This window comes from Phaseolus vulgaris, chromosome 3 (assembly GCF_000499845.2).
Source record: "Phaseolus vulgaris cultivar G19833 chromosome 3, P. vulgaris v2.0, whole genome shotgun sequence".
Taxonomy (NCBI): Eukaryota; Viridiplantae; Streptophyta; class Magnoliopsida; order Fabales; family Fabaceae; genus Phaseolus; species Phaseolus vulgaris.
This window is the reverse complement of record NC_023757.2, coordinates 405,129-420,251: the sequence shown is the minus strand read 5'-3', so window position 1 is coordinate 420,251 and position 15,123 is coordinate 405,129. Positions and strand designations below refer to the sequence as shown.

At 34.3% G+C, this 15,123-nt stretch overlaps 1 protein-coding gene across 3 annotated transcripts; it reads right to left on the bottom strand.

Annotated features, from left to right (window-relative positions):
- Window positions 1-138: 138 nt before the first annotated feature.
- Window positions 139-14,735, bottom strand: LOC137806043 (myosin-1-like). Of its 3 annotated transcripts, none has more exons than XM_068605953.1 (25): window positions 14,500-14,735; window positions 14,002-14,308; window positions 13,413-13,797; window positions 11,629-11,730; window positions 11,390-11,533; window positions 11,145-11,295; window positions 11,007-11,034; window positions 9,234-9,399; window positions 8,730-8,793; window positions 8,586-8,599; window positions 8,343-8,427; window positions 7,691-7,794; window positions 7,448-7,586; window positions 6,642-6,760; window positions 6,372-6,524; window positions 6,160-6,249; window positions 5,958-6,035; window positions 5,084-5,242; window positions 4,415-4,621; window positions 2,576-2,781; window positions 2,352-2,487; window positions 1,985-2,114; window positions 1,735-1,881; window positions 1,361-1,428; window positions 139-1,246 (listed from the first exon to the last, which is right to left on the bottom strand). In XM_068605953.1, exons 3-25 carry the CDS (start codon window positions 13,779-13,781, stop codon window positions 587-589), a joined length of 3,519 nt encoding a protein of 1,172 aa, XP_068462054.1. In that variant the 5' UTR covers window positions 13,782-13,797; window positions 14,002-14,308; window positions 14,500-14,735; the 3' UTR covers window positions 139-586. The 3 variants fall into 3 exon arrangements, with proteins under 3 accessions (XP_068462054.1, XP_068462053.1, XP_068462055.1); XM_068605952.1 differs by having other exon boundaries at window positions 14,408-14,732; XM_068605954.1 differs by lacking the exon at window positions 14,002-14,308 and having other exon boundaries at window positions 14,500-14,732.
- Between the last annotated feature and the right edge of the window lie 388 nt (window positions 14,736-15,123).

Sequence of the window (15,123 nt, the reverse complement as noted above, 5' to 3'; positions counted from 1 at the left end):
AGTCTCACGTAAAATTTAATTTAATCAAATAAGATTGTCACATAAAATTTAATTTAATCAAATAAGGGTCAATCAAATTTATACCTAGTCTATCATAAGTCCAAATACAAGCCTATTTTTTCTGCAGTGTAAGAGAAATGGACGAAGGGCAATTCAGTCATTGCACCCAACTGTGGGGTTGCAGGTTTAAAAATGAGGAGTGCAGGAAGCAAAAGGCTGGGAAATATGGAGAAGAGTATGAATTTGGCTGTTTCTTCCTGCCCCTAACAAATTTCTTCCTGCACCCCATCATTTTGGAAGAAACTCCCTATGAATTTTTACAATTTTTGCGTGGCCAACAAAGTGCTTAGTGTATATTACATTTGGGGCCTCACAGCAAATTTGACAAGCAATGGGTATCAACACTCATGCAGACATTACTAATAAATTCATTCATTCTAACACTCCTACTCTTTTAAGCTTTTCTATTGTTTTTTCCTCACTTTCGGATATATATTTGGCAATGCACTGGAAAAAGTGCATACACCAAAGCCGAACCTTTAAAAAATTAAATTAAAGATAAATTAAAACTTGAAAGAAGAAAAACTCAATTTATCCGTGTACTGTTCCTTCTTCCCCACCACTTTTTCTTCATTTTCTCAAGTGCACCGTCTTCATTTCCAAGTTTATTTAAAATGACTTTTGTTTCACGCAGTCTTGTCCCATAATCTTTTTTCCAAGCTTCAAACATCTGTTTTAACCTCCTAAGCTCTTGATCTGGGCTTAAACTTGCTTCTACCTGACCAGATTTTACCTCAACCAAGAACTTGGCATCATCACCAAATACTTGACTCCGATGCTCGAATTCTTCAGCCAACCTACTTATAACACTCAAACCAGCACTTGTTGATCTTGCCCCGTTGCTTTCTTGCCGTCTGTGATTACCTCCTACATCCCAGCTGTAATCCCTCTCATCACTCGCATTGACAGATGCATCTGAATTTCTTTCAGAGTCATCAATAGCAAGGCTTTTCTTTGCAATGGAGAGGCTAGATTGTAGGGATCTCATTTGTTTCTGCCACACTTCTTCCATGGATTTCATCTTCAATTCATATTCAGACCATCTGCTCTCATATTGTTGGAGTCTCTGACGAATGATGTCGTTTTCATCTTCCTTCTCTCTCAAGGCAGCTTCAGCCTTGAGTACCCGCCGCTGTAATTCGGCCAGGAAAGATGCCTTAACCACAACCTCATCCGAGTCTTTCATCTGTTTTGGAGTTCATGATGGTAAGAATCACAAAGATCTTGCCTCTATAAGCATAATATAATATAAAAAATGTGTCCAAAGATTGTAGTTTCTGAAGTATGGGAAAGAGAATACCTTCATGTCTCCAGATTTCAAAAATCCAATATTTCCTGAGCATCTTCTGACCAACCAACCCCGAATAACTGCAAAAGGTAGGTCAAACAAAATTGTGAAAATTTATTGACAGCACGCCATTGAAAAGACTGGTGTCCAGATTCCAACAAGAAATAGCAGTTTTATGTAAATTATCTTGTGCTTCATTCCCCGTTTATTCTTGAAAAAAAGAAATGGTGTTATCTTTAACAGCCTTAATTTGAATATCCCAAACAACAAAAATTGGTATCATATATCTTAGAATTTATCATGTATCTGTTTCTAGCAAAAATTGGTCTTCATTCTGTTTCTAGCAAATACTGTTTGTATATCTTAGTATTTATCATATATCTTACCTGCTTGTATGACTGTTGCCGCATCACTAATAGTCTTCATTCTGTTTCTGGCAAATACTGCTTTCACGCGCTTCTGTATAATAACAGCAGCTCTATGCCTCTTCACTAAAGCTGAATATTCCTTTCTTGTTTTGTTCCCCCTAATTACTGCATGATTAGGCAAAAAATGTGTTCATTTCGTTACACTTTTAAAGAATAAGGTAGTGAAGAACATGTGATTTAAAGAATAAGGTAGTGAAAAATAATATACATGACTGCAAAGTACAGATTCCCCCCTGAAGCTCCTTGAGAGAACGACGAGCTTGGTGACCCCGAAAACAACTTTGTACACGTAGAATACCATGGAGGGTACGATTTCTAGTATCTTCAAGCACACCGATCTGCAGAGCCGTCAAGCATCATAAATTGGAACATACTTAAAATAAATTATGCTCCTACAACTTTCATGAAATAGCGGATACAAATAGAACTACAAACTAGAAATTATAATTCAATCTAATACCAAATCACTAAAGCTCAAAGTTTCCTGGTTCTAAAAAGCACACATGGAGTTAGTAAAAGATTTTGGGGGTCTGAGAAAAAAATTTGTATAAATTAAAAAAATAATCACATATTACCTGTCCTGTTCGGAAAAATAATTTCGTGTAGCCAACTTGATACATCTCAGGCAAAATATTAAACTGATGAAGAATTGCCACTGAAACACTAAGTGGATCCTGAGATGCAACATTATCAAGGAGGAGAAAACCATATCTGATTCAATGCACCGATAAGAACAAGGTTAGAAACGTGCAGAACCATATCTGATTAAACTAAATCATCAGTTTCTCTGCTATTATACCTTCGGGCAAACTTTTGGTGAGACATTCTTGTTGGAAAACCCGATCTTGATATTCTAACTACTTCCAGGACCCCGCAGCATCTCAGCTGTTGCAACACAAGCCCTTGCTCATATGATTCAGGTGATTGGAGATTATTTGGTTTAATACAGCGAATAAAATGTGGAGTAGTGCTTTCTAGTCGTTGCATCAATAGGAACAATTGACCCTAGACATCAACAGAGGAAATAATTTCAATATCAAATAAAGTGCAATAAATATCAATATCAATATTAATGAAAATGAATATTTAAGTAGCTTTTAGTAGTGGGGAAAGACGATTTATCTACCTTCCAAATAATAATTGGTTTAATACATTTGAATTTTTATTCTATTCTCCACCTACTTTCATTTTTCGTCCCAAAAAAATTACAATATTTGTATCTGTACCCCATTCTACTTATCAGCTGAACCATGTTACAAGCACTATTCATTCAGTAAAACATGTGACATGAATTAATTATTATTCATTCATAACAATGAAAGAAATAACTAGAAATAAACTAAATACTAATTTGCCAAAGCATTTGCAATAAATCCATAATATAAGTGGATTTGGAGGGTAAATAGGGCTTAATTTCAAATATTTCTCCAACATTTTGTTAAGATTCACAGTAAGAACTCGTTCCTTTGTTAGTTTAGATTTCAATGATTTTCCATCTTGGTTTCATCAAAATCGTGTATTTCGGTTTGGATGTAGGAAAGTCCCAAAGGATTAGTAAAGTAATGGAACTGGTTATTGGAGCACTAGTATGTGCACTCCAAAAGCCTTATGTGGCCACAATGGAGTTGTTTCCAAGTATTTTACTTCTGCTACCTCAACGTTTACAAGATGATTATTTGTTGTTTGAATGTTCCAATTAAATAAAGGTGCCATATCTTTCCCAGTGTACACCATCCTTGAATCATGAAGGTGTTACAGTTATATCACCATGTACAGACTCCATTTTCATTGTGTACATGTCAAGTGCCTTTTGATAGATGTCTTAACCAAAAATCGGCACCTGCCATTTTTTTGAACAAGAATAAAGAGATTCATTTCTCTGATTGTGGGGCTAAGACGTTGTGAAAATAAGAAATTTTATGTTCAACTTCTCTTTTGCTATCTTTTGCTAAATGTTTAGGTTAAGGGAGGAGATTTTACCAATTTGAAGTTGACCTCATGTAATCCGTTTCTAGCAATTTCAATCTACGGTTTTTCATGTCAAATTTGAATGTTTGCTTTAATTCTCATTTTGGCCATTTATCTAGTGATTTTAGGATTTTTCTCACAATTGAAGAATTGGTAAATTGTTAGGATCTGAAGTGAACAACAAAATTATTGATTATCAAAAGATTTGAGTTGATTTTTATGTGATCTTTTGAATTCCGAAACCTAATTCATGTCTCACTTGAACTCACCAAAGGAATTAGGAATTTAAGACAAGGGTAAAATTACCAAGGGATTGGAATTGACCTTACTATATAAATTGGATTACCAATTTGGCATTGAAAATTTGAAAGCTGAACTAAGAACAGGACTGATTGCATGAGCTAAGACTGAGATGAATTGGACCCTAACTACCCCTAAATAGTGAATTTCACCTTGTTTTGTGTGAATATTTTCATTGGTAATTTTAGTTTCTCACTTAGGGGATATACTCATCCACACTCTGTTGATTGTGAACTAGGTTCTGGAGTAACAATCCTCACGTGAATGATAAATTACATGGTGCAATCCTATATACTTGCAGATCACACATCAGTTAGATCCTCTTGTGAAAAATGAAGTTTTTTATCACTTTATAATTAAGCTAATGTACCTTGAATTTTGTTGCAACACTTAGCTTTTGGGAATCTGCCCCACCTGACTTGTGCAAGGGACCAACTACTGGTTTATCAGACTGAGTGAGCATATGAGATGCAAATATTTGAGGAAGAGGACATGTGCATGAGGATAGAAGTTGGATGGAATCCAAGTGCAATAGGTCTCTGTTCTTCTCCAAGAATCCAGTTGTATCATAGGTTACCTGAGTGGAGCAACAAGTAGAACTATCAAACAGTCAGGCCAGATGAGAAAACTAAAATTAATAAGAAATGAGTAACCCTCTACTCTCTATAAAGATTGCATTTGGGAGTAAAAAATATTTACTACGAAATCTAAATATGATTAACTAATATGAGGATTCAAATTTGGAAGAATAGTCTTACTACCAGTATCCTCCTTAAAACCTAGCCATAATCATATTATAAAGATCACAAGGTTAAATAGACTGCCCCTGTAAACATACCAACAGATTTTAAACCAATATACAGAGAAGAATGCCAACAACACCCACTTTAGCACATTCTTTAATATTGGTTGACTTTAAACGTCTAGGGTGACCCATTAAGTTGGCAATACAACAACTAAATAAGTGTGTAGACAAGTTTACGCCAAAGATTATGTTGCTAGCATTTCTCATTCCTGTAGAACATGATCAGAATAATACCTGCCCAGCATAATGGTGAACAGTAAAGGCTTGGTCCCTTTCTCCTTTGAAACATGAATTAGAATTCAGATGCTGTTTAAGCTTATTCGCAAATGTTTTATCTGTTCCATTTGGGAAAGTGGATTCTTCATCTAACAGGGACAACAACCCCAGTGGCCTCTGCAAATATATCATAAGTTAAGTTTAAGTCACAAGAGTTCTAGTTTCTAATCATGAATGTCAGAGTATTCACAGCAAGGAATAAAAGTGTAGTTGTCATAACAAGGGGGCTCCTTATCATGGGGTCTCACACAGGTGAAAGGATGCCGTGTTGGAAGAGAAACAAGCTAGGGAAGATGTTGATACTCTTTGCACAGGGAAAAAAGGAGAGGCTTTTCTAGGCTCAAAAAATGGATCAGACTACTGATACTGTACAAGGTTTTGGTAATTGTGTCTAGAACAGTACACGTGTATCTATAAGTACAAAATAATGAATAAAATGATACAGTAGTAAAGGTAATTAATCACACCCCTAGAAATAAGGAAAAAGAGTAATTCTACAAGTGCTACATCTAATACAAACATGTGATGCATGTTTATAAATTCAGGACTTTCGATCAAGCTTCAGAATATATAGAGCTTATTAAACCCATGTATGAAAAACAATCATATATCTTTCCCTTTGTAAATTCAGAGTTTTTTTTATTTTACACTGCATATGTTGATACATACAAGACATGACAAAATGACATAAATTTCTTTGAGTATGTAAGCCCTACATATCCTACCAGGCTTAACTAACTAAGATAACATTTTCCCACTGAAATCATTCAATTAACAAGCACACTGGAGATTATGCAGTAAAGGAGTCAGGGGGAACTATGATATTGTGTACCTTCTCAAAAAGATTAAGGCAGTCTTGGTTGTCTTCAAATTCAACTTTGGCCCAGTCAATGCCGTCTTGAATATATTCCTTAAAACAACAATCCACAAGCATAACCAGAAATTTAGATTTCCAGAGGTATTCAATATTTTCTGTCGTTTTAGGTACTACTAACTAAGGACATTTAATAAGTGTTTAAGTATGGGATGTGTACCTCCTGTTCTAACTTGAATAAATGACGATTGAAGTGTTGCTGTAATCTCTCATTAGCATAATTTATGCAGAACTGCTCAAAACTGTTTCTCTACAGGCATAAATGTCATAGCAGCAATAGCGCTAAAATATTTAATATGCAAACAGGATGAAGACGGTAAGATAAATAATAAACATAAAGAATGAGGTAGACAAGATTTTATGTAAACATACATTGAAAGATTCAAAGCCGTAGATATCTAGAATACTGATTGATCTGCCAGTACGTCTTTTGCCAACAGCAAGTGATTTATTTATCTGTTCAACCAACCAATCAAACAGGCATGCATATATTGACTTCGCCAAAGCATCTCTTGCATCAATTGCCTGTAAGAAAAAAATGTAGCATTATGATTCCATGTCATCATGAACTTTACAAATCAAAGGTATGTTGAGAATAATGATTTACAAATCAAAGGTACGTTAGCATCACAGTTATTTTACCTGTGATAGTGTCAACTTTTGGACAATATTATCATTACCAACTTTCATCTTGCGAGTTGATAGAGTCAACTTGAGATCTTCGATGTCACAGCCTATCAATTTGGCTACATGAAATAGACCTAAAGAAGCCAGAGAAAAGGTCATTTCTAACCAGGTATTGAATAACTTGAAACAAATTAAGGCATCTAAAACATGTTCAAAACATACGTACCAAAAATTAGACATGAAATACATCATACATAAATAAAAATTATCAGATGAAAATGAAATCAAGTAACTTTTACTGCAAAAGTTTTAAATGACAGGTTCAGTGTGAAGGACCAATTTTCCTAAAACCTTAACATGTCCAGTAATGGATGACAAATTTCTTTATAACTTTCATCAAACACACTCCCTCGCACATGACCCTTTGAGGTAGAAGCATGGACAATGCAAAGTGCGTCTTTAACTGGGTTAAAGTTCAAATTTTATCTAGAAGAACGGGTACAAGGATCAAACTCCTGATCCTATATGATTTAGATGAGGAACAAAGAAAAGAGGAAATCAAACACAATATAAGATAGAAATTGATAGTGTAATGATAACATATTGATATAGTTCCTACTTTATATTGTTATTGTTGACACTATCAGATTTTAGGTATGAAGAGAGGAAGTGACACAAAAATGAAAAATGAATTCGTATTAACATAGATGTATGACAACGTGCTGATATGTTGATGTGTTAAATAATATCTTCACAAAACCAAGAGAACTAAACCTACAATTAGGTAGATGTTGTCAGTAGAGGCTCTGAAAATTTCTTACCCTCATCTTCTACGGCTTGAACATGATTTTCATTATCAATTACAGTAAACGATATGTTTCCCAACCATAATACTGCAGCAAGCATTGCAAATACATTCTCCTGGTCTTCTTTACCAATGTGGACAACATCAAGAGCTTCCTGGAAGTTGGCAATAGTATATTCATTTTTGTGTCAAGCAGAAGTAAGAAATCATTGAAGAGTCTATGGAGGCAGATCATCTTTAATCTACAAAGATGGCGTACCATGACTGTGCGAAATTCTTCTGCATCATTAATACCAGTAATTGAATAACAATTGCTCTGCCTCAGATATTTATAATCTTCTGCATTTTGTAGGTTTAGCTTCCCTGAATTATAAATCAAACAAAACATAAAATAGAAAGTCAAATAGACAAGAACACAACACTAAATGTTACAGACCAGACATACACAAATATACCAAGCTTACGTAAGCTTCATTCAAATTTTCCAATTGTTTTTGTTAATTTGTTAGTTAATGTTATCAGTATTGCCTTAAATAAAAAGAGATCAAAACCCCTTATTGGAAACATAAAATAAAAGTTATTGAATTAAAATTTAAGCATTAAAAGGGTACTATGTGCATGTTTGGGTTTGATAATAAAATAGTTTTATTATAAAATTATTGTTCTTATCAAACAAATTAACTGAAAAAGAGAAATTCAGAACTTTTGAGCTAGGAACGATATTAATTACATTGTACATGCACCATTGTTGTGGGTTCAATTAGAAGATGTTCACAATTCATAGAAACAATTTGCAACAATTCCAAGGAATAATTTATTTCTCCATTGACAATATAGAGACTTAAAACCTACACACAATATGCAACAAATATATTAGCAGAGGTGAAAAAGTATTATAAACTATTAATTACCCCTGAGAGATGGAGGTGCGCCAGCACATAGCTGATAAAATATATGATAGGATCTTTCCCCTTCATTGCACTGGACTACTCTAGACTGTTCACATACCAAATAAAACTAGTGTTAACTGAGCACAATGTAAAACCCAAAAAAGTTAGAAATATATTATAAAACCATACATGTATCTCCACCTAGAAGTCTAAGCCTTTGAGAGAGTTGATGCATAACAAAAGTTAGCTCTGAAGAAGAATTACCTTTTCCAGCAAGACTGTTTTGGTCATGCAAGGAGAATGGCGTATTCCAACACGGATGCAAACATTTAACATAATGGTTAGTTGCAAACTTTTGGTGGGAAAAAAGACACGTGGTTTTCAACTATTAAACAGAATAAAACCTACATGTTTGAATATTAGCACCAGAGATTTTTCCAGTTTCACTGAAGTGAATCTCAATGAGCTTTCCCTGTCACATTCAACAAATTACAAGAACTTTCAGAATCAAAAGGATATGGGATCACAGCTTAATATAAAGAAGCTTGGGAAAGTGCAAAAAGTACTAGGGGTATTTTGATATGATCTAGAGGGTCAATATAACTGTGGGTTTTCTTTGTAATTTTTATTATGTTTTTTTAATTAAGGGGCTGAATTGTACATGGGAAGATCGAAAATCACAAGAGAAGGTGAACTATTCATGATTTCATTGTGGGAAATAATTATGCATATAACACAAATTAAAGGCCACACTGATGGGAGTTCATTACTAATGGACATTAAATGCTGTTTAGTGGGAATTAATGTGGAATTTAGTAGGCCTAGCCTTATTATGGTTGTCTAGAGTCACATAATTTATCAACTCTTTCTATGACTACTTAAAGAATTAACATCACAAGTCAGGAATCTTACAAAACGACTTGAGTTGTCATTTCTCAATGTTTTTGCATTACCAAAGGCTTCCAATATTGGATTAGTCTTCAAAATTTCATACTCTATTCCACTTCCACCACCAAGCGCAGCCAAGTACTGCATTGCAATTTTTGCTGTCTCAGTCTTCCCTGCACCACTCTCACCACTGAAAAGATGCATGATAACTATTAATATGGGTCCCAACTAAAACACAGTCAATCAAGGGGAACATAAGATTGACATCCAAGAAAGAGAATGTCATTAACGAAAAAATCTGCAGACAGCAGGAAGAAGCCATTTTACATCCATCAAAATGTTGCCCAGGATGGAAAAATAAGTTTTCTTTTGTGTGTATCCAATCAATCAAATCTCCATTATACAAAAGTTAAAACATATAAATGATAGAGGGAAACGAGACAGAAGAATTGAAGCAAGAAACGACCCAAATAACAAACAATAGTGGGTCTAGTATACTAAAGAAATTCTGCAACTCAGGCCTTTTAAAGTCTAAACCAAATGGATGTATCTTGGCACTTGAATCCCAAAAGAAAAAAAATAAAAGAGCATGTCATAAATATCAAATCAAATCTATGAACAACTAGGAATTGTAAGGTTTCTTGTCACTTGTTTCTATTTCTTTAAGGAAGTGGAGTGAGCATGATCTGGCTCAGCCCACTAACCCAGCCTAATTAAGAGGCTCAAAATTTTAAAATCAGTCCAGATGCCTTTTGAGGACAGATTTGACACCACCTTCAACCCAAAAGAACACCACCTCCAACCTAAAACCTTTTGGGTTGAAGGTGATGTCTTGATCTCTTATATGGTTGGCTCATAGCTCATTGGTGCTGAATCTCTCCAGTGTGTCCCCCAAAAAACACAACAGACTAGTGCGTAAACGTGGATCGAACACATGAGTGGGTGAAGAATCCGGGATTCAGGTAAGCATGTATCATTAAGGTAAAAATGTGATACAAGTAAGTCACCACTGTTGCTTAAGGGGGAGTGTACCAATGTGGAAGGAACTCACACTTGAAGGGGAGATTTGTTAGGATTCCAAGCGAATTTGAGTCTTACATTGAATAGGAATGAGCAAGATGAACATTATACAAGAAAGAAGACCCACAAACTCATTGTTGTGTTCAAGATTAAACAAAAGACCCTGGTCAAACTTTTGGGACGTCTAGGGACAAACATAACCCGTTTGGTGTGGGTTGGGGTAGGTGGAATCTGGAATATTATGAATATAAATGGATAGATAAGCTTTCCAGAAAAATCTAGAAGACTAAGAAGTTGGAATTAAAACTATTAATAACTCAAACAGTTACTTCTTAAATGCTCTTTAAATATTTCTAACTGATTGAGTAGTTAATTAGTTACTTCTTAAATGCTCTTTAAATATTTCTAACTGATTGAGTAGTTAATTGCTGTTAAACTGTTGGAAGTATTTTAACCAAAATTTCCTTGTTTTTATATGCTTCGTACCTCACTTGATCCGGACTAACTTACTGCAGAAATTAACAGTCCAAGATTCACAGTAGCTTTTAAAAAATTAAAATATTAGTTAATTATTCAGAAATTAACTGCACAAATCATGACAATTTCAGTTCAGAATTTAAATATAAGAGTGAAACTTAAGACTAGTTTTCATATAAATTGCAATAGATGTAATAACAAAAAGGTTAAATTAAAGCAGCTTATAGAAAAGAAAGTAACCACAGTTGTCTAAACAGAGATGCTCATAAAAAATAATAATTCAACAAAAAAATTACTGACCTTATAATTATAGATTGATTAACTTCGTCTGGAAGGAAAACAGACCAAGAGTCAGCAACTTCTTGTAAAACATATGGAAGTGGTCTTGCACACTAAAGTTGCAACCACGAATGTGAATATAAAGAAATAAAAAGTTACCCCGTATCATTTCTCTGATGGCTGTGTCTGTTATTGCATATACATGAGGGTTTTCAATTGCTTTACGCTTGTAGGCTTCAATATAATCATTACCATATAGAGGAACTTTCTTAAAGGGATTTATTGCAACCAAAACAGGCCCTGCTTTTGTCTGAATTGTGGATAGTGATGCACATAAATACATTAGAAGTTATGATCATGAAACAAATAATTGAGGAAAACATTAAAGAGACATAATGACTTACATAAATCATGTTTTGATTGTATCTATATTGCAGGTTGTATAAAACAGACGGTTCATTTAAATAACTAAGTTGCATGAGGTCATCCACCCCATCAAGGATATCAGGATTTGCCGGCACTAAACTTTCTTCTTTCACTTTCAAAACCTATTATAAGGCCCACAAGGGGGGCAGAGACAGGATAATTAGTAAACCTAAAAATGAAGAGTACCACTCTTGAGGAATATTGTAATTTATCTTACCCTCCCATCAGACAGTGAAATGATGGATTCATTTCCAGAAGTTGTTATCAGCTTCCCCAGCTCCCAGTTCCCATTCGGAAGTTGAAACCAAGACTGAAGCTTCTGTAATAGTGAACTTCAGCAGTAAGGATAAGAAAAAACAAATTTTAAATTATCTATCTAGTAATGGGGAATAACTCAAATAAACTATAAAGAATTGTCTTCAATTGTTTACATGGCATTCACTGTTTTGACATTTTTATAAGAAAACAGCGAACGAAAAGATAAATTACATGGCCCCACAATAAACCATCAAACAAACAAAAATAGAAATACAAGGAATATATGTCTTTGTTTCCAACTGGAATAGTGATTAACAGCCAACAATAGCAAATATTTAAATACATAAATTACTTAATACCAAGACAATTGTAAAGAGATATAAGGAATTGAAAAACGTCCAGAGACTGAATAATGAATACTTCAATTTCCAAACCTCAACACAAGGATATTCTGACAAAAACAACACTAAATTAAAGATATAGAAGACGACAAAAGAAGCCACATGGCCCCTAGCATTTAACAGCTTCCAAATTTATTGCAGCAAAGATATTGGAATGGAAATAAATATTCCATTTATGTACACTATCTTTTAAGGCTATTAACCTGGCATTGTGAACTTTTTAGCACAGACTCACAGGACAAAAGAGAGTTCTCTCAAATAAAAAGTAATGGATGTAATAGAAATTCTTACATATGCAACTTCCAAATGAATAGAGACTTTTTAATGCAATTTTTCTATAGTTTTCTTAACTAATTACAGGTGCCAAAGCTAAATACACACAATAGTTTCTCATCAGCTCTTTCTAATCCTCAATATCCTACAATCCACATCAATCCAAAAAATTGTCAAATAGTTTTAAAATAATTGACTTTCCTAAGAAACATGTTGATGCAGGAGGAAGAGGGGCCAATTATAATGGTGTTTTATGATTTTTTTTTGTGATTCCCTAGCAGGTAATTTATTTAGTTGTTTACCACACAATAAGTTGCCTCCAGTAGATTAGTTGGCTTTTAGGAATTTTTTCGCTTTCTTTTAAGGTGTTACCCATGGATTCTATCTAGATGCCTACATCAATATCTACTCCCATCTTTCGTCCCTTTTGACCTGTCTTTGTTTAGGATGTACTTTCAACATGCAATTGGTTTTGATCATGATCCATATCTAACACCTAACCAAAACTGACAGAATGTGAACTTTCCCACCGTTGAACTAAAGTCAAATTTTAGTAAGAGGTTCTGCTATTGTTGCTACTTGCTAGCCAACACTCATGGCTTTGGAAGCAAACTCTGTAGTGATTATGGTAGATCACTGCATCTATGCTATGAAGGAAAGATGTTTACATGGTTACTGTACTCTGAAGGTTCTGAATACAACTAACAAATCATGTAAAAAACTATCATGTATAATATAATATCAATAATAACCTACAACAAACCCAGACAAAACTTGAATGTGCAAACTTCCAAATTAAAGATATTTTAAAAATACATCAATTTCTTGGACATTCTTTGGGAAAAATCTAAGTTATTCACACAACTGAATAATTAATCACAGAAATCCACAAGCACATTAAAAATTCAACCTGAGATGAAATTAAAGATATTTTAAAAATACATCAATTTCTTGGACATTCTTTGAAAAAAATCAAGTTATTCACACAACTGAATAATTAATCACAGAAATCCATAAGCACATTAAAAATTCAACCGGAGATTAAATTGAAATCCGAAGCCAACAGTACCTTTTTCGAAGAATAAGGTGTTGTATCACTCCACCTGCGTTCTCTGGAGGACATTGAAACTGATGGGAAGGACATGGGAACGGTTTCTAGGTCTTCATCAGCAATGGACGATCTGTCCTCTAATGAAACACCTTTCCTGCTGTACGCTACATCCTCGTCGTAAAGACCCACGTCACCGGCATGGTTAAGAGCTTCCTCAGAAACCTCCCCAACCAAAACACCATTATCCGGACTACTTGATCCAGTGGCATCACCGCTTTTCAATTTAGCATCTCCACGGTTTCCCACTTTACCAGAAGTAATCTTGAACTCAGGAGGCAACGATTTGATGGAGTGGAGTGCAGGCGTGACCTTGGATGTCGCAGACATTTTCCCTTAAATAACTCTGCGACAAGCCCACAACACAACCGAGCATAAGATAGATTTTCAAAATGCTGGAGTAAACAAACAGATAGATTTTCTTCCAAATAAATAAATAAAAGAATTCCCTTTTAAACCAAAAGTGTCTCCCAAACTTTTTCACAAGGCCCCATCGAATGGCTATTTCAGATAAACATACATAACATAATGGAGGGGACCATAAACATACATAACACAGATTCAACTCTCAAGCTTTGTGCCGCGTTGCGTTGTGCCAATCCCTTAAAATTTCTCACTCACTCGCTCTCTCGCTCTCGCTCAACCTCATCCTAAAACCTAACCAGTAAAACTCAAAACCATCAATTCACCAAAGCAAAACCTCCAATTCAACGAAACCTAAAACCTCCCCGATCTGACACTCAAAACATCTTTTCAAAGCTCAAAACCACCTCCACGCTTCAAACTAATTAAAGAAACTAAAAATGCCGCTGCAGCAATCGCGCCAACAGATCCTCCGATTTCCCGAATCACGAACACTGAAAAACATCAACATAAAAAACAGCGATAATTCAACAATCTGACTTCCGAATTCTTTACTTGAAAAATCAGCAAAAACAGAAACTCGAACTCCTCACTGAAGAAATTGAGCATGACAAGTTTCCAATTCAATTGACGCTGTGTGACGAATTAGGCAAAAAAGAAAAAGAAAGAAGCAACAGAGAAAGACCTAGCAAGTTCCTTGACCGATCTTATGAAGGTGTGAAGGCAAAAGAAGAAGAAGAAGAAGAAGAAGAAGAAGACGAAACGAAGTGAGTGAGTGAAGAAGATTGTTGGCGCGTTGGTGTGAGTGAGAAGTTAGAGAAGAAACTCTCTGACAAAAGGGATGTTTCTAAATTCTTTGGTTTTCGAGAAACTATTACTCATTCGCCAACCATCCACGCCTTCTCCACAACAACAACCAACTTTTTTTCACTTTCCCTTTCTTTATAAATCAACTTATCGATACGATAATTGCTTCGTATTATAACGGTTGAAATATACGAGGTTTGAATACGTCAATGTATATGTATTAAATATTTGTAAAATACGTATAATAAAGTGTCTAATTTAAAATATTTATTAAATATTTTATATTTTTAGTACGGTGTTTATGTAATTTAAAAAAAATCATTAATTTTTTAAAAACTTTAAATTTATTGTCTAAATTTTTAATATGACTAAAAAATAAGAATAAAATTTTTTAAACTCATGAAAAATATCCTTTTGCTAAAAAATAAATTAAACATATTTCACTATATAAATTTTTTATTGTCAATTTATATAATTCATAATTATATAATATATAAATTTC